The 19,337-nt window shown below is 36.4% G+C and overlaps 1 protein-coding gene across 1 annotated transcript; it reads right to left on the bottom strand.

Annotated features, from left to right (window-relative positions):
* Window positions 1–1,634: 1,634 nt before the first annotated feature.
* Window positions 1,635–15,722, bottom strand: LOC107683445 (short transient receptor potential channel 4-like). The gene is made up of 11 exons (XM_016479499.1): window positions 15,578–15,722; window positions 14,340–14,767; window positions 8,774–9,292; window positions 5,308–5,644; window positions 5,002–5,141; window positions 4,606–4,919; window positions 4,205–4,400; window positions 3,502–3,693; window positions 3,167–3,208; window positions 2,983–3,072; window positions 1,635–2,448 (listed from the first exon to the last, which is right to left on the bottom strand). Exons 2-11 carry the CDS (start codon window positions 14,715–14,717, stop codon window positions 1,885–1,887), a joined length of 2,772 nt encoding a protein of 923 aa, XP_016334985.1. The 5' UTR covers window positions 14,718–14,767; window positions 15,578–15,722; the 3' UTR covers window positions 1,635–1,884.
* Window positions 15,723–19,337: the final 3,615 nt, after the last annotated feature.

The following is a 19,337-nucleotide window of genomic DNA, read 5'->3' as shown; positions in this document are numbered from 1 at the left end:
AAACCCACCAATTCACTATCTCAACAAACTAGAATATGGTGACATGCCAATCAGCTAATCAACTCAAAACACCTGCAAAGGTTTCCTGAGCCTTCAAAATGGTCTCTCAGTTTGGTTCACTAGGCTACACAATCATGGGGAAGACTGCTGATCTGACAGTTGTCCAGAAGACAATCATTGACACCCTTCACAAGGAGGGTAAGCCACAAACATTCATTGCCAAAGAAGCTGGCTGTTCACTGGTCCATTTTGTTTTTTGAAAACCAACGTCACTGCACCCGTTTGCCAAGAAATTTTGGAGCACTTCATGCTTCTTTCTGCTGACCAGCTTTTTGAAGATGCTGATTTAATTTTCTAGCAGGATTTGGCACCTGCCCACACTGCCAAAAGCACCAAAATTTGGTTAAATGACCATGGTGTTGGTGTGCTTGATTGGCCAGCAAACTCACCAGACCTGAACCCCATAGAGAATCTATGGGGTATTGTCAAGAGGAAAATGAGAAACAAGAGACCAAAATATGCACTGTCAAGGCCACTGTCAAAGAAACCTGGGCTTCCATACCACCTCAGCAGTGCCACAAACTGATCACCTCCATGCCACGCCGAATTGAGGCAGTAATTAAAGGAAAAGGAGCCCCTACCAAGTATTGAGTACATGTACAGTAAATGAACATACTTTCCAGAAGGCCAACAATTCACTAAAAATGTTTTTTTTTTATTGGTCTTATGAAGTATTCTAATTTGTTGAGATAGTGAATTGGTGGGTTTTTGTTAAATGTGAGCCAAAATCATAACAATTAAAAGAACCAAAGACTTAAACTACTTCAGTCTGTGTGCATTGAATTTATTTAATACACGAGTTTCACAATTTGAGTTGAATTACTGAAATAAATGAACTTTTCCACGACATTCTAATTTATTGAGATGCACCTGTGTATATACACACACACACACACAAACAACAGTTGCACAGCCTGATTTAAAAAAAAAAATATATATATATATATTTTTTTTTTTTTATCAGGCTGTGCAACTGTTGTATGTCATATCCAACTAAATCTAGATGATTTGGAGCTCAAAGGAGATTAAACTGTATTTTATTTATACTCTGCTGTTCAAATATTTGGGGTTTGTAAGATTTTTTAATGTTTTTAAAAGAAGGCTCTTATGCTCACCATGGCTGCATTTATTTAAACAAAAATAGAGTAAAACAGTAATAGTGTAAGATTATAATTTAAAATAACAGTTTTCTATTTTACAATATTTTAAAATAATTTCATTAGTAATATATTCCTGTGATGGCAAATCTGAATTTTCAGAAGCCATAACAAGAAATATTTGCTTTCTTGCTGCTTAACATTGTTGTGAATACTGTAATACTTTTTTTTAGAATAATTTTTTAAAGAACAGAATTTCATTGAATAGAAATCTTTTGTTATATTATAAATGTCTTTACTGTCACCTTTGATCAATTTAATGCATCCTTGCAGAATAAAAGTATAAAAATAAAAAAAGCAGTATTAATAATAATAGGCAAGCTTTTTTGTCCCCAAGTTATTGAGGATGCTGCACAGTGAAAACGTGAGGTTAAATACATAAAATACAAAAATAAAACTATTTAACAGGACAGTTGGACACTGTGTAGTGCTTTCCCGAGCTTTCTCCATTTCTTATCCTCCAGATTTATGGCTGCTTTTGGCATCTGTAGTGCTGGGAAGTTTCTTGAGCCCAAAAACAATCAAGCAAATATCTTTTCTTGAGACAATTCATCTCACAAAACCTCACATCTGTGCATAAGAAAGGATAGTGTTTCATCTCTGACAAAGTACATCAGCTAAATTTGAGATTCAGATAATCCTTGGTTACAAAAGAAAGAAAGTTTGTTTATCTGTTGTGTTTATGTGGAGATGCAGTGTGCTCTTTCTCTTGGTCCTCCAACACACTTTCCTCTTCGTCCATCAGGCACTTTGATTCATTTTCTTCCTGTTCAGCTTTTTCTGCCAGAGATTTCTCAACTGTTTCCTCTCTCACCCAATCTAATATGTCAGAATCCGATTCCTTTGCCTCTTCAGCGAGTGAGTAGATCTTATTAGGGTTGAGACAGTTTTGTTTCCTCTGGAATAACCCAAAGTCTGTAAAATCCTTAGGGAAGTCCTTCCTGGCTTTGTCTTTAAGTATCGGGTCAGTCAACACTACTGCTGATCCATTGACCAGACAACCGAGAGTCTCCCTTGTCTCTTCAGATTTTTGTTGCTGTAGCACTGCAGTGACATCGTACAAATGTAGTTTTTTGTTCTCCTGAAGAGCTGAACAATGTTGAAGTGAACTGTCTGGATGTGAAACATCAGAGACCGCTGTGCCCGGCTTATTTGCACGAGTACTTTTCCGGTTGCCCTTCATCATTCCAATGACTTCGTAGCGGAAGCTAGATATGTCCTGCTTCAGCTCCTGTCGAAGTGATTAGAATCCACAATTTACTTCTTATTTTTACTCAAAGTGCTTATTTAAAGGTGCACTAAGCAGTTTTTATTATTTAAAATGTTTCACAATGACTAGAATTTTAAAATGTACACTGAAATTAGATGAAGACTCCAGTCATACTGTATCAGCAGGCAAGAAAAAGTGTTTTTACTCGACATAAGGGTGGCCCTCCTCATGATGGATCACAAGACCATCCAAATACAATTTTATTACAGAAACTTTCCTATTTTTGGACACGTTTGTTTGTAAATACATCAGTCAAGGGTATTTTTACAATGGCATTGAAAAGTTAAAATTTTTGGTGTGATGTAATGCTTCATCCACACCAACAGGTGTCAGTATAAAGTACAAGACCATTGGTGTATGTAAATGGTCCAGTAAAACATAAGCAAGAAATTACTTACTGCTTGCGTTTGATCTCAAATCAATGTGAAAATATAATAAAATCTGACAAAAAAAAAAAAAGACAATTTGGTAGACAAAATCATTTTCAGTGCTTACTTTAAAATTCTCCTCTGTGAGTCCCTCCTCCGTCTTGGCATCTCGAATCATAGCTGCCACATATCGTTTTACTAAGTTTCTCAAGACCTCCTGCATTTAGGGAAACAGCAGTACAACTGAGGTGAAACAAATCAATACAACATAGAAAAAATGCAGAGAAATAGTAATTTTGGTGATAAGCTACCTGGTATTGGTGGTTGAGCCTCACGTTTTCAGCAGCTCTTCTCTGAAAAGACAAACAGAAGGACATTTGTAATTCAATAATTCTATGTCTGTCCCCTACAATACTAAAGTATCTTCTCTAAGACAACCAAGCACATTGGACATCTTATGACATATATTTATAATGAAATTCCCTTTGCTCCATTAAATAATATTAACCTTTTCAATAAAATGTAATTAATCTGTCATGTCATATGATTAGTTATTTAAACCAATTTCTATTTAAGAGACAAAAAAAGGAAGAAGTAGAAAAAGAAGAAAGAAAATACATTTTTTATTTTTTTAATAAAGTCTTACCCCTAATGTCCCAAATGTCTCAGTCCTCTTTGACCTCCTCTTGAACACATGCACCTTAATCCATGTAATCAGGTAACATATGGATTTGGGACTGGGGATAATGTTGAAGGGAGGTGGCAAGGTGCCTCCTTCCTCAAAATAACTCATCCATAATTTAGTTCTGGCAAATTTCCACTCAATATCAGCATGGTCCTTCAGAAAAGCCAGAACACACTATATGTGAAAGGCAGGTCATTTCTGAGAAAATTACACTAATGCTTTCATACCAAAGTGACTTACAAGGTACAGCACATTGTACCGTATTTTCCGGAATGTATATCATGTGGTGACTTGTATTACAAAGTGACTTACATAATGCAATTAAGGTCAAGCATGCAAAACGTGCAAAACGTGCAAAACACAAAATGTACATGATCTCAAGTTTATTTGTAGCCAATTTCCCACAAGGTGATAGTTTCAGTTTTGCTTTAAGTTTGCCATTTATAGTTAATGTTGTTTATAATGAATGACACTATCATTTCTGTTTGTTTAATACTTATATTTTTCATTCCTTGGTGTTCTGAATAGCATAAATAGTCATGTGCAACTTGTTTTTTTCCCGGAAAATACAGTATATGCAAAAAGCAACAATTACTGGAGAAGGATGTCATGAAAATAAAAATATGCCTACATGTGCTCAGGTCAGACCTTAAAATTAACTTACGGCGATGTGCTGATAGGAATTGTTCATCATGGCAATGAGCATATTGAGGAGGACCACCAAGGAGATGATGTTATAGGTACCAAACATGGTGGCACCCACAAATTCGGTGAACTTGTGGTCAGCTTGGACATTGGTCACATACAGATTGATCAACCCAAAAATGGACCAAAACAAAGACTGCAAGGTCTCAAATAGCCTACAAACAGTGTGCAAGCAAGATTAGAATGGGTAGTTCCAACTTATACACAACTTTTTCACAATGTTTTCATTTTGATCTAGGAGTTAAAATTACTTTTTAAGAGTAAGCTGGTTTATAGCTGGTGTAGACGACAATGACAATACATAAATTAAGCATTGAGATATGAAGCATTAGATATTAGACTTTTCCCCCCAAAACTTACGTTGAGAAAGCATTGTTCTGACGTTCACAGCGGATGCCTTTGCAGTTCATGCCATCACTAGTCTCATAGTAGAAGTAAAGCTGATTGAGTCCATTAGCAAAGGAAAGCAACACCAGGCAGTAGATGAAGAGGAACTTTAGGATGTCCAGAAGCATCCGTCCTAATGATATCTGCAAAGGACCTAGGTGAGAATTGGCCGTGAAGAGCGAGATGAGGCGTAGAGAGCTGAAGATGTTGGCGATGGCAAACACCGCCTCAGCCACTAGTGTGGGGTGCCACATTTCCCAGGTTTCCCTGGGTTTGCAACCACTGTACTGTTAGGAAAGACGAAAGTAACAGTTAGTAACTCTTGATCCATTCCTGATTCCCACCAGTGACTGTTGTGATGTAATGTACCTTAACATATGCAACAATCTTCAGTGAGATGGTTGCAAGATACAAGGAATTCATCACAAAGTCCATGAGATTCCACCAGTCATGGATATAATCCTGAAATCCACCATCCCACATCTGCTTGATCTCCGTCCATATGAATCCTGCGAGGGCGGCCAAGAAATTTTGTTGGTTTCTTTTCAGAGAACTTCTTGGTTCTCTGGTCCAAGATGAACCATGGAAATATTGCATGGAGAACATTACACACAAATAGCACAATTTAGGATCATTTTATGGAACCATATCGGTTCTGTAGGGATGTGACATTACCTAGAACCCAGGGTAGGATCATCCACTCCACAGTGGTGGGCTTTGGACCTTGGCGATCAGGATTGTTAGAGACTATGTGATGAGAGGCCAGCAGCAGGAGGAAGAGGAAGGTCAGGTAAGAGGCGGTGTGGCAAATAAACTTGATGAAAGGCTTGCGGATGAAGAGGCCATAGCGGCTCTTGGGTGCCACCAGGTAACAGAGGGAGAGCAGGGGGAACATGAGGCTGATGAAGACACAGGTGATGAACTTGCCAGCCCAGTGACGTCTCCTCCAGCCAGGAAATTCATCATACCAGCGTGAGGCCAACAGCTGCTGGCAATTTGGCTGTGCTACAAACTGAGAGAGAAAAGAATAGAAGAGAATACAGGGAAATCACATGTTACTATGCAAGTATGAACAGGTGGTCTGGGAAGCAAGCTGCCAACTCTGTAATTTTGCTTTTTTCCCCATCGTTTTTGGTCAGATTTCCCAGAATATCCATTTTTACCATTTGCAAGACTTACATATATCTGTGTACATATATTATATTGCATAGTTCGTGTATGACATGGGACCACTAACTTACAGAAATATTATTACGGCATGTATTCCACTCTAACTGAGCTATAAACTGTCAGTAAAATTAAGTTACAGCACAAGCAAACTATACATCAGTGTTTTCCGCAGATTCCCCAAAGTCAGATTCCAGGATACCGTGTGAAGTGAGCATTAGTGTCTTATAAAGTCAGAATGATAAAGTGAACATGAACAGTGAGGCAGGAGGTCTGAGTTTCTTCCATTTATTCCCCATCAGACTGCTGAGCCTAGTTAACATGTTGCTTCATACTGCACGAAATTCAAACACTTGCACAAAGGTTTGTAATGTGATTTGACAACAATATTGTTGTAGCCAAAACAGTTCAAAGGTGCAGTGACACATATAAGTTGAAAAATCATAAAATTTAAAAAAATTTGTAAAATACAATACAGTGAAAAATACAGTAACAAAAAAATGAAATGAAACTGGTCAAAAAATTATTTTTGTACTAGTCTTTGATACAGAATATACTGTAAAGGTTTTACATTTTATAACTTGCCTTCAATTAATCACAAAATGCCATAAAACCTGAAAATGCCACTAGATAACACTACAAATAATGCTATGGCCCTGAGATATTAAATGCCGTGAGATATTTTCTTTTCTAAATATTTTTATAGCCCTGCGATATTTAATGATACCAAGTTAACACACTAAAACATTCAGCACAAAAAAATATTACATCTAAAAAAAAAACAACTAAAGTAAAACTAAGTCACAGAGTGAAAAAAGGACAAGGACAAACTGAACAAAATAGACATAAAAACTACATTTAAAATTATAATAACCCTGTGTGTAACACGCTCTTTAACCGTAAGCCACCTACTGGACAAAGTTGTAAATTAAGCTTTTAATCTTTTAATCTAATCCAAAATTGAGATAAAATCATAATTCTCTGAATCATGCATAATGCAATGTACATTTTTACTTATGTGCTTTGCCAAGCAAATGCTACAGTACTTGCAGCCGTATATTGACTCTTGTTCTTGATGCTTATTTTGTTCTTCTCCATCATCCTCTTCATCTTGTCTCCAGTGATTTGCCCAAAGCCATTAACGGAGCATCTAAAATGTCAAGCGGAAGTGGGAGGGCGCCTAACCAAATTACAAACAAATGCATTCTCATTACAGCAGAGCCAGGCGTTCTGGAGGCGATGAGGTCAAGTCTGAGATGATTTTAAGTGTTCTTCGTCAGGGCTGATTTGCACGGTGCAATCTGTTCTACAGCTCAACTAAAGGACTCTCTGTCACAGGGCTGCTGTACAAGCGACAACAGTACCTTAAAACACCTCAACAGGACAAATAAGGCCAAAAAAACAGTGCCCATATATTATAAACTATTTAAGCGCATAATTTGAAATGCTTTACCTCCAAAATAAATAAATAGTACAAGCATTCCTAATGGCAAATGTATTTTTCTTAACCATTCACAGCAAACAATATGCATCATGTTCTCTACTCTTACAATGATTGATATCTTTTCATCTGAGCTAATACAGAAGAATGCTGCCTCTGATCTGATCTGTTCTCTGATATTATAGTGAACATCCACATGCACAGTTTAACTGGAGTCATTCAAGTAACATTTACAATAATAACATTAGTGCTGGTGTGACTGTCACTGCCATTTTCAACAATTGTGTGAAACAAATGCTATTTAATCTGAACTTAACCATGTCTAATATTATCACAGGTTGAGAAGAATATAACCAATGGATATTTAAGTAGTTCACATACAATAAGCTGAAAAGAAAATCATGCATGTATACTGAATTCATCTAAAAAAAATTTAAGGGCATAATGCCTTTGCAAACCCAAAAGAGGGCAAAATAATTTCAGCAACATGGCTCCAGAATGTCACAACTGATTGCTGTGTAATTATAATTTCTTCCTTTATTATTTATTTATTTGTATTTTAGAAATTTTTGTTTCATGTTCACACTGTATTTAAAAAAAGACTGAAATTAGGCTTGTGAATGCAGACTATTTTCTAACCAAATTTGAACAGACTAAATTCAAGAGGCAAAGTAATTAGTAGCTATGAACCCACACTACATGCTGAAAGTGGATATGACTCTTCACTCCTAAACTGCGATAAGTCATAACAGGTCAAACAGGCTCCTTTTTATGAGATCTACATGGCGCTGAGGCATGTGATGACCTTGTCAACTGTGAAGAAAATTACCAGACTCTTGGGCTTGTAACACTTCAGTGCTTTTGAATTAATGCACAATGGAGGCTTGAGTTTCATCTGGTTCACCTCAGGTATTGCTAAGAGGACCTTCTTGTGCATGCAATATACGTGGGAGTTAATTTGTCCTTAGCTTAGTCAATCTTAGGGGAGATAGAAATCACAATTTAATAATTAGTTTATTAAAACCTTATTAAAACCTTAAAAAGTATTTGACCCAAAATGCCAAAAAATGTTTTAGCTTTGTGGCCTAAAATGTTTTTAGGCCATTTTAGCTATGCATAAAAATATATGAATGCCACTGTATTGTTTCTAAAAAAATGTAACCAAATGGCATTTATTTTAAAGTCAATTCAAGTTACTAATATTTTATAGCACTTTATATAAATTAAAATTCTGTTGTAAAGATAAGTGTCATTATTCATGAATAATGAATTATATCAATTCAAGAAATCATTATTATTAAAGAAAGATAAGTACGCAAAATATCTGAAAAAATAAAAGTTATTAATAAATTAATTAAAGACATACATAAATAATAAATTATCCTGAAGCCAGTTAGTTAAAAGCAGATGTAAACACAGTTTGGGTGATGGGTTTGTGTTTGCCACTTTGTTTAATATTTGTCATCAAATAAGTGTCCAAATATTTTTGGGCCAATTGTACAAAAATACATGATTGCAATAACAGATCTGTACCTCTTTTTGGCGGTATTTGATGGCCAACTTCAGTCGAGCAAGCTCATTGTTGGCCTCATCCTGCAGCAGGTTGACATCATCGCTGAAATTGAGGATCAACTCCAGTTCGCGTGAGGACCGGGCTTGATCCAGGAGATCCTTCGCAAAGCGTTTGCATTGATGGGAGAGCTCCTCGTATTCAGCCTTGAACTCATTTTCAACTTTGCTGAGCTCCTGGAGCTCCCAGCTGAGCTGGAAGGCGGTGAGGAAAGGATCCTCGCTGGACAGGGCGATGAGAGAGGGGCTGGCCAGGGCCTTGTAGATGTTCAGTCGGGAGCGTGAGTGCCGCAGACTGTCCACGTCTGAACTGGAGACGCACTCCACGCAGTTACAGCGCAACTCGTGAGGCTGGGGGACCGACACACCTTTTTGCACCAGCATCTTGATGATCTCGTAGTTGTTGGTGTTGGCAGCCAGGATGATGGGAGTGATGTCAGGGGTGAAGTCTGAGAACTGTTTATCGAGCAGGATGGGGGGCACCTGGTTAGAAAATAGAAAAGATGGCTTAAATTCATCTGATGACACACATATACGCCATATTTATAATTTTTCACTATACAATGGCCCCAAAAACAAACTGACACTTTTAGAAAATTAATATGAATCTGAACACGAATATTCTTGTATTACAACTGAACAAACCAAATATATTATAAAATTAAATATGTTATAATTTTTATAATAAATGCCACATTTTGTTTGATATTTTGTCATATAATACATTTATAATTGTGCCTTAATTAAGTGTCCAATTACTATACTGTAAAAAATTATTTAAAAGTTGTAAATAAATCAAAGATTATCGGATTTAACAAGAAAAATACTATTTCGGTTTTTCAACTTCAGATTTTCATGTTTAATTCAATGTGTTACTTGCTGTTTTTTTATTTTTAAATTTACTAACAATTTCTGAGTAAAAATTGTTTCTACACCCATTTTTTTTGTGTATTTGGGTCCACTGTATGTTCTTAATAATAATAATAATCATCATAATAATAATTAATGTATTATTTCATTTGAAACAATTTTCACTCAGAAATCGCTACTAAATTTAATAAATAAGTGCAAAGAAACAGCAAATAACACACTGAATAATCTTTGTTTTATTTATCCTAATACATCAATAATATTTATATATCAAATATCTTTGTTTTATTTATTAATTTTTACAGTGTAAAAGCTACATCAAATGACCCAGACATTGGCAGGGAAAAAAGGTCTTTCCTGAAAAACCTCTGAGCACATAAGAAAAAACACTTGGAAGAGAGGCTACAGAGAGGCCTGTGATCACTTTGAAGTAGCTACAGAGCTTTTTCTGTTGCGGCTCCTGCATTCTCCTGGAATGTGTTACCATTATCTATAAAATCCTCGGCAAGCATGGACATTTTTAAAAAGGACTTGAAGACCTACTTATTTTATCAAGCTTTCGGCGCTTGATTAGGTCGGAGAATTGTGAGGGATTGGCTGTATGTTTTTTCTTGATGTTATGTCTCGTTGTTATTTTATGTTTGCATGAATTTTAGTATTATTTATGGACAGCACTTTGGTCCATTTGAATGGTTTTGAAAGTGCTTTATAAATAAAGGTTGAGTTGAGTTGAGTAGCAGAGAAGAACCGTGTGAAATTCTGTCTGGAGTTTGGCAAGGTTTTCGCTTGAAAAGCATTATAGTGACGCAGTTATAATGGGAAAAGTTTCTGTGGTCATATAAGACCGAGCTTTTCTAACCAAAGCAATATGTGTGGCAAATCTAAAAGTGCCCAAAATAACAAACAACAATACATCCAATAAATTACACTGGGGGAAACACAATGCTGAAGCACTGGTTTTCAGGGACAATGTTTTGGACAAGGGCAGGGATAAATTAACATCATGCAACATAAGAACAAGATAGTGAATGTCCTAAAATGATACGGTTGAAGCACTAATCCATAATCCTAATCCAACCATGAAGTCCACGCAGTACTCGAATCGTGGCGCACAAGTATCATCCATTATCCTAAGAAACTAGAGCAAATCTGCCAAGAAATCTGGCCAAAATCATATGTGAAAATAAGTACGGACATTAAAAGACTTAAAGACATAATTCTTGCATAAACACATTAAAATAACCTACAAAATAATTGGACCCCTATGACTTTTAGTCTGGACAAATAATGACTATCCTTAAACGAAGTGGATTATCCCTTGTAAATCTGGAACTTGAAGCATAACCAGCTAAGAACTGCTGTTTTAAAAATAGTGAAATGGATGATATCTAATCCTTTACTGGTGAGTTTTATTGCAATAGTAAAACATACACTACTACATGAAGACTTCACAGGTTCTGTGATCACACCACATTTGGAGGAGATGGATTAAAAAAAAAACAGTGAGAAACAAAGAAAGAGTGTGAAAAAAAAACAGGCAGCATGCACAAAAAAGTTATTAAAAGTGATAAAGAATAACAAGTGAGGAACGGGTGAAGTTAGTTGACGAAAATGAGTTGAGATTTTATGAATTAAAGCCACATTGAGAAGAGAAGGTGTGATTTGAAGGTAGGGGGTGATTAGCACATTTCGACTGATATCTTCATCCTTTTCACAAGAGCTCCAAGCCCATGGTGGCAGCGGCAATAGCTTGACTATTTGAGGAAGATAATGAAGGCTCCAGTTGGAGAGACATGTTCAGGCTGGCAGTCATACTGATTATCTGCTGCTGCAATACGAAGCATTGAAGCTCATCCTTAACCACAATAGACCAGAGAGGTGAAGGGAAAAGTATTGGAAAAAGTAGAAGGCTTGACTCGAAATGTCAGTAAGATGACAGTTCAAGTCAGCTTTGTGTTTAATAAGTGAAAGGAAGCCTTTCTAATGATTCATTAAGCACATCTCCAACAAAGCTGAGGGACAGCTTTTTTTCAATCTGAGACCCTTTACCATCATGTAATTTTACTGACTCCTGATCTGAGCAATGCAACTTACTCCCAAATTGAAAATAATTTAAAAAATATAACAGTTAAAAGTGTAATTTTTTTTACATGCACATCCAAGACGAGTGTGTTTCTTCATCTGAACAATGTGAATGGGTGCCATCAGAATAAGAGTTCAAGTAGCGGTTAAAAACATCACAATACACAAGTGCATATCTGCGTGTTTGTAAGAAATAAGTCCATCAATAAGATGTTTTAACTTTAAACCATCACTTACGGCCAAATTATGAGTTCATAATCCATAATAACACTTCCTCCAGTAAAAAAAGTCCATCTCCTGTTGTCCTCTTATTTAGAAGGCATTGTAAAGATTAATTTGTTTATTACAAGCACAGTTTTTCACTTAACAAGATGTTAACTGATGGATTGAAGTCATATGGTGGATTATTGTGATGTTTTATCAGCTGTTTGAACTCTCGTTCTGACGGCACCCATTCACTGCAGAGGATCCATTGGTGAGCAAGTGATGTAATGCTACATTTTTCCAAATCTGTTCCGATGAAGAAACAAACTCATATACTGTACATATTGGATGGCCTGAGGGTGAGTACATTTTCAGCAAATTTTTATTTTTGGATGAACTATTCCTTTAAGAAAAGAACAAAAGAGAACAAAATCATTTTTGCCTACATAACAGTAGCTAACTTATTTTATTTGAATTTTTTTCAGAAATTACCAGTTCTGTAAAGAACTTGTTAATGTGATAAAAATCACAAGACATGAAGAGAGCCATAATTTAGAAAATCAAAGCAAACAACCTGTTCCTGTGTACTCATTTGCCCCCTTGTGGTCTACAGACATGCTGATTTAGTTATTTGCATATCAAAAAGTTTTATAAATGTGACATTAATAGACATAGACAGGAAGAGACACAGAGACAGAGGAAAAGAAAAAGCGCTCAGGGATTGAGGAAGGAAAGATCAGATGCGCAGCTGCTCTGGTTTGTGAATGGTGCATCCATCCCATCATTTTTTTCTGAATCAGTGCTGCAGCATCCAGTCTATTCTTAGCCATTAAAGGAAAATTAAATTAAAGTTATAAGGAGTGGACAGAAGAGTAAGACCCATGTTAAGTCACTTAGTGAGGGAGCAAAGATTGCTCCATTGAAAAGTAAACACCATTAGAACAATGGTAATTATTAATTCACATGTCTGAGTGTCTGAACATAGAGCTTTTTATAGCAGGCAGTTTTCTCCTCTGAGAAGAAGCAGGCATACAAATGAACTTTTTTCTGAAGTGTTCTTGTGTTGACAATTGAGGACTTGATTCCTTTCAGCCCTAAAAACACTCCTATCTGCAAGATCAGGTTGTTTACATGAGAAGTTTATAAGAGATCTTTTGAAGGTTTTGTGTCCAGGGAGACTCAATGAAATATCTGGATAATAAAGCAAATACCAAAATATTCAGATCTGCTCTACAAGTTCTGTTTTGGGGGTGCCATTTCAGGACTAAAAATGACGCAGCTCTGTTCTGAGTCACAGATAGCAGGTAAAAACAATCCAAAATTCATATAATAAAATGCAAATATTCATATAATTAAGCATAGTTAGGACAGCAAAATAAATCAGCTTTATGACCTTTAGCAGTTGCCACACATTCTTCTATTGCTTGGCATCTGCTTAATTTGGCAATTAATTGTTTTGTGCAATTAATTGTTGGCAGCTCAGAGCAAGAAACCATCAAAATTCAAAGATATGTATAGAAACTAAAATTGTTGATGTGTTTTTGTATTCATGTTAAGAATTTAGCATATTGTTTTTATGTTATTAAATCAATTTGATCAAGTTATCATATGATGCGATTTCAATTTTTCCTATCTCTTTGGAGTGTTACAAGCTCTTGGTGCATAAAGAAGATCTGTAAAGTTGCAAAGACTAAAGTCTCAAATCCAAAGAGATATTCTTTATAAAAGTTAAGACTTGTCCATGCCCTCCTAAAACGGCTCATTTAAACACGCCCCCACATGTCTACGTCACGATGTGGGAAGATTTGCATAAGGCCACCCAAATGTATGTCCCTACTGGATGCAACAAATGCCTCGTTTGTAATGGGTTTTATTGGTTTTGTCTCATCGTGCCGGGACACATGGAAACCATAGACTGTATGATTTCAACTTTTCTGTCACAGCTTAAACCACATAAACACGTTTCATTACACCAAATACACAAAATAATGTTCTTTTTAGCAACATCATATGACCCCTTTAATACATTATTCAATGTTTTTATGAATGACTGGCTTAAACCAACCTGGTTTTCACTAGTCAGGCTGGTCCAGTTTGATGGTTTTAGATGAGCTTGGGTACATATGTTGGGTACATATGTCAGCTGGTCAAGGTGGGAGACCAGTCAAACAATCAGCTAAACCAACTGAACACCAGCAAGAGACCAGCTAAAACAGTAAACCACCTAAAACTTCAAAAGCAGACTGGTTTTCAGTTCTTTTATGGAATATTGTTATTGTTTTATAGAATATTGACAGTGTGTTACTGATTTGTTGGCTAGTTTGAGACAGAAAAGAGATCTAGCTAACTATAGCAGACAGTTCTTCGAACAAACCTGTTTCTCTCCACTGGGTTTCTTGTGGTTCAGCAGGAGCTCCACGGCTCCCACTACCTCTTTACGGATGGCGTGGAGCAGAGCATCCCCGACATACACGTTGAAGCTGAGGAGCAGCTCAGTGATCTCCAAGTTCTCATTCTCAATGGCGATGAGCAGCGCCGTGCGCCCTAGAGGATCAATACAATTGATGTTGATCTTGAAGTAGATCTCCGCCTCTTCCAGCGCTAGTTTCACGCTGGCGTAATCGCCCTTCTCCACGGCGCTGAGGTAGGACTTCTCCTGCACCGAGAGCTCCGACTCGGCGCGCACTATCCGCAGCGGAATGCGGTCCCGGTACGAGGAGTTGTCCGTTCTGCGGTAGTACAGCTGCGACATTGTGGCTTAATCCATCACAAAACAGCTGGAGAGCGAGGAGTAAGAGCAACCTACAGACAAGCACATCTGTATACACTTGGGAATTGACAGACGCTTGATTTAATGGCTTTATAACAACAGTATACTGAGCAGAAGCTGGTCTAAGGTGGCAGGTGCAAGGTAGTAGACCACACAGAACCAGCAATAAAACAGCTAGCAGGTAGTCATACAAGCGGTTAGGTTTTGGAACAATGGCTGTATGCACAGCTAATAAACAACTTGGAACAACTAATGACCAGCTGGACTTTACAATAATGGGTCATGCAAAGGGCTGGGCACAGCAGAACAGATCATATTTACATGAAAGAAAAAAACTTCAATTATCAAAGTAAAACCATTATTAGTCCCTGGTGGTGCGTAATGAAGCAAGCGAAACTGCCACCAAAAAAAAAAATAAATGAAATAAAAAATACAAAGCCTTTCAAATTACGCATCTTTACGCATGATATCACCTTCTCAGCTCATGTTTTTAGCGACTAAAAATCAAACTTATAATACAAAATATATCAAAATAAAATATCAGTGCTTAGCAATTTGAATTAAAGCACGCAAACCTGCCAAAACACACTAATCTCCAAATTACGCATGCTAGGCAATGGCACCACTTAAACTTCGGATTCATCATTTCAAAACAGCTTCGGTTTCATCATTAAGAATCACGACTGAACTTTTGAAAGAGCATATGAAGGATATGATGGTTGGATTAAAATCAACACAATTCGCATTGAACCCATTCGGTTAAATAAACAGCAAGCACAGTTTTAAGGCTTGGATAAGGATGCTGTATTGATTTACACAGCGCAGTGTACAAAAAAACTCACCTTGCTGTCGTAACAACTTTGATTCTCACATTTATAACGCTGATGCAATCAACTTCACCGATTCATCACCGAAAATACTTTTGGAGCAGTATTCCTACGACCACATGAGGATTGTTGCGCATGGCGACTGTGTTGTGCTGCCACAGTCAGCACCGACGCACCGCTGTAATCATGCTGGAATTGCAATGATCCATTACGCCCCAGTAGACGTCTGTCATTGACCACAGTGCATTGTATTAGCATTTCCTCTCGTCTGTTATTTCAGTTCAGCTGAGCCTCAGTCTGACGTAGATGATGCTGAAAATGATTACCAAATTAATTACATAATGCACGTGCACCAGCACAGAATAACATTAATGCAATCTAACTTACAATCTGAATAAATAAATACGTTGTCTTGTTTGTAGATCAATCAATCAAACTTTTATTGCAGACTCAAGGTCCAAAATTAAAAACAAAGACAATAGGACAACATATACAACCCATAGCATCTACCACAAAAAATAAAGAGTTACAAAATACAGCAATACCAATGTCTCCACAGCTTTGACTGATACCGTGTAGTACTAACCCCTATATTTGATAGACCCACAATAATCTCATTTTTAGAAGCATTAAGACGGCAGATAAATCTATACATAAAATTTCGTAACAGTGCTTTAAAAGTGATTACTCTTGCACTCACAAACATTTCACTTGCACTATGCCATCTAGGTCTCTTTAGTAAAATTCTCATTGCATCATTATCAGCTACTTGCAGCTTCTGTAAACTTGATGTTCTATATGGTTGAACCACAAATGAGCAGTATAAAGTGTTGTACAAAAAGTGACACCTTCACCTCATCTGAACAGAAACTAAACTTACGTAAAAGTATATTTGCCTGCACATACATCATGCGGCATTGTCTTTTAATATCCTCGTTGTCTGTCATGCATTCAGTGATAAAATTATTGCCCCATTTTACCCGCATCATCTGGTGGGCATACCAATAAGCCTGCAGGATTCTCACAATGTATTCTGGCACCCCCCTTTGTCTCATGTAAAAAAAATAACTTTGCATGGTTAACCCGATCAAAAGCTTTAGATGCATCAATAAAACACATAAAGACTGATGAGTTTTTATCTCTATACTTATTTACTATTTCCTTTAATGCATAGATGCATAGATCAGTACGATGTTTAGCTTTAAATCAAAACTGGTTGTCTGTAGAATTAATAAACACATTTAACCTGGGCAGCAAGATTTTTTCCAACACTTTAGACAGGATACTAGCTAAAGCTATAGGTCTATAATTATCTAAATTACCTACCATCAAATGTTAAACATTATTAACACAATGGATCACTAAATATTGAATGTTTTCACACACCATTCTTAAACATATGACATGATGAGGTTGTTTTTCAGTGCAACATATGGTCAAAGAACAGACACAATGTATGCTTATATATGAAATTTATTATTATAATATTTATTATTAGTAGATCTTTCTCATATTCTCTAAACTGTTAAGCTCTGTATTTGACTGTTAACTAAATATAATAAAGAAAAATGTGATATGCTATGCTAATATGACAAACTTTGTAAATCCATTTTAAAGAGACAGTTCATTTAAATATAAAAATTTACTTACTCTCATGTTGTTTCAATGTTGTATGACTCCTTCTTCTGTAGAAGGTACTTTAAAACATGTCAGTGTTTTTTTTTTTTTTGCTCATACTGGTTTCAAATGGGTGAGTAAATGATGACGGAATTGTCATTTTTGGGTGGATTTCTACCTTCAATATATTATATAATCTATTAGTACTTGGAGACTGGTGATTCCCAAACAGGCTTATGTGGAAAGATTTTGATGTTTTAAAAAATCTTAAAATATAATAATAATAATAATAATAATAATAGTAGTAGTAGTAATACGAGAAAATATGTGACAGAAGTAAATATGCATTTAGTGTTACTTTAATTATAATTTTACCTGATATTCAGAATAATTCAAAAAAGATACTGATGGGGCTGTGGAGGCTGGTAAAAACTGGTTATTAAAATAAATTTAAAAAAAGATTAAAGAAAGAATGACACAGGATGCTCACACCAATTTTATTAGGCCACTGTGGCCACAGATACATTTGTAGTGGTTTGTTTCAGGCATACAAACTGTACTAGTCTCCAATGACAACTAGGTAGGCTAATCAAATCAAACTACGGTATTAAAAATAAAGCCCCACAAATTAAATATATAAAAAGCTAAACACACCAAAGAGTAAAAACGATATTAAGTAAGATAGGTTATTAGCTTATTGATTGTTTTGCTGTGTGCCTGTAATCAATCAAGCAAAACATTACAGACAATTTATCATATTACACAAACGATTTGAGGAGCGTGCACTAATATTTTCAGTTCCATTCCTTTGCGCGTTGTTTCAAGGATATGCCCACAACAAGGGAACTAATGAATATTCACTCCACCCACGGGAACAGTTTTTCGCAGGAACCGAATATTACACAACACCGGTAGTGGTGTAGGCCTACATTGACATGTAAAGTCAGTGTACACATTTCAAAGAACAGATGAACTGTAAATAAATGTAATATTTAAAAAGGTATAATGATATTTGAAAAAGTATGTGTTGGTCGTGCTGTAAGTTTTGATTCATTAAAAAAAAAAAAACGAATCATTAGATTGTGAATCGGACTACACAGAAATGGCTCACAAGAATCTATCAGACTGGGCTGGTCCTATGGGCTGGTCATGAGCTCTTGATCCAAAAAGAAGAATCGGCTTATACGAGTCATTCGTTCGGGAACTACACTCTCATTGTATGTTTTGATTGACCCCCCACCCAAAAAAAAGCAGAGTTGTTGTCTTCACCAAGAAAAACTGGCTGATATGAGTAATTTGTTCGAGAATCAATTCTGTATGTTTGATAATAATCACTAATTTCGTTTTGGATGGGCTGCTACACCGTCCCGCTAAATGTTTTTGATTCAGTAAAGAGAACCGACTCATGAGCATCGTTCGTTCGAGAATCGGAGAATTGCTTTGTGTGTATTTTTTTTTTGTACTCTGCATGTTTTGCACTGTAGATTCAGTAGTGGTGTTGCAGGTTAATACACTAGTTTACCGTTTACTGTTAATTGCGTCCAAATATGTAGGCTACTTCCCTACTATACAAAAAGCAATACGTCAATTTTGTCCGTATTCGAAATGTAAGGCCAGAGGACTGTGAGAGTGCAACAAAGTTTTACCTTGTAGTTACATACAAATTGTTTAACAACCCCTGGTGCAAATTATTTTCACGGTTTTTATAGTACGCCACGATGTAGGCTACAATCAACGGCGGGTCAAAGGACAATTGGAAAACATGGCAGATGTATACATTCTCAGTAGGCCTATTCATAGCCTACTACACACCTCCGAAACGCTATTCAACAACAGCTGAAAAGTAAGTCAAATGCAGTACGTACTAAGATTCCTCCTGGTTAACTGACACGAAGTACTGAAAGGGTGCTTTTGTAGTTCTGTCAAAATTAACGCGTTAACGCATGCGATTAATTTTTTTTAGTTTTTAGTTTAAACGCGTAAAAAATATTTAACGCAATTAACGCAGGGGTGGAGGGTTGGCCACCCCACTCACAACTGCTGCTTCTGTCTCATTTTTTTCTTGACAATAATTGCATTTATTTAGACAAAAATTTACAGTTACAGAAAAGTTACAGGTGATGGGTGCTTCAGTAGAACAACAGTGAACTGCTTTCAG

This window comes from Sinocyclocheilus anshuiensis, unplaced genomic scaffold (assembly GCF_001515605.1).
Source record: "Sinocyclocheilus anshuiensis isolate Anshui unplaced genomic scaffold, SAMN03320099.WGS_v1.1 scaffold1170, whole genome shotgun sequence".
Taxonomy (NCBI): domain Eukaryota; kingdom Metazoa; phylum Chordata; class Actinopteri; order Cypriniformes; family Cyprinidae; genus Sinocyclocheilus; species Sinocyclocheilus anshuiensis.
The sequence above is the reverse complement of the archived record's forward strand: the minus strand, read 5'-3'. Positions and strand labels throughout refer to the sequence as shown.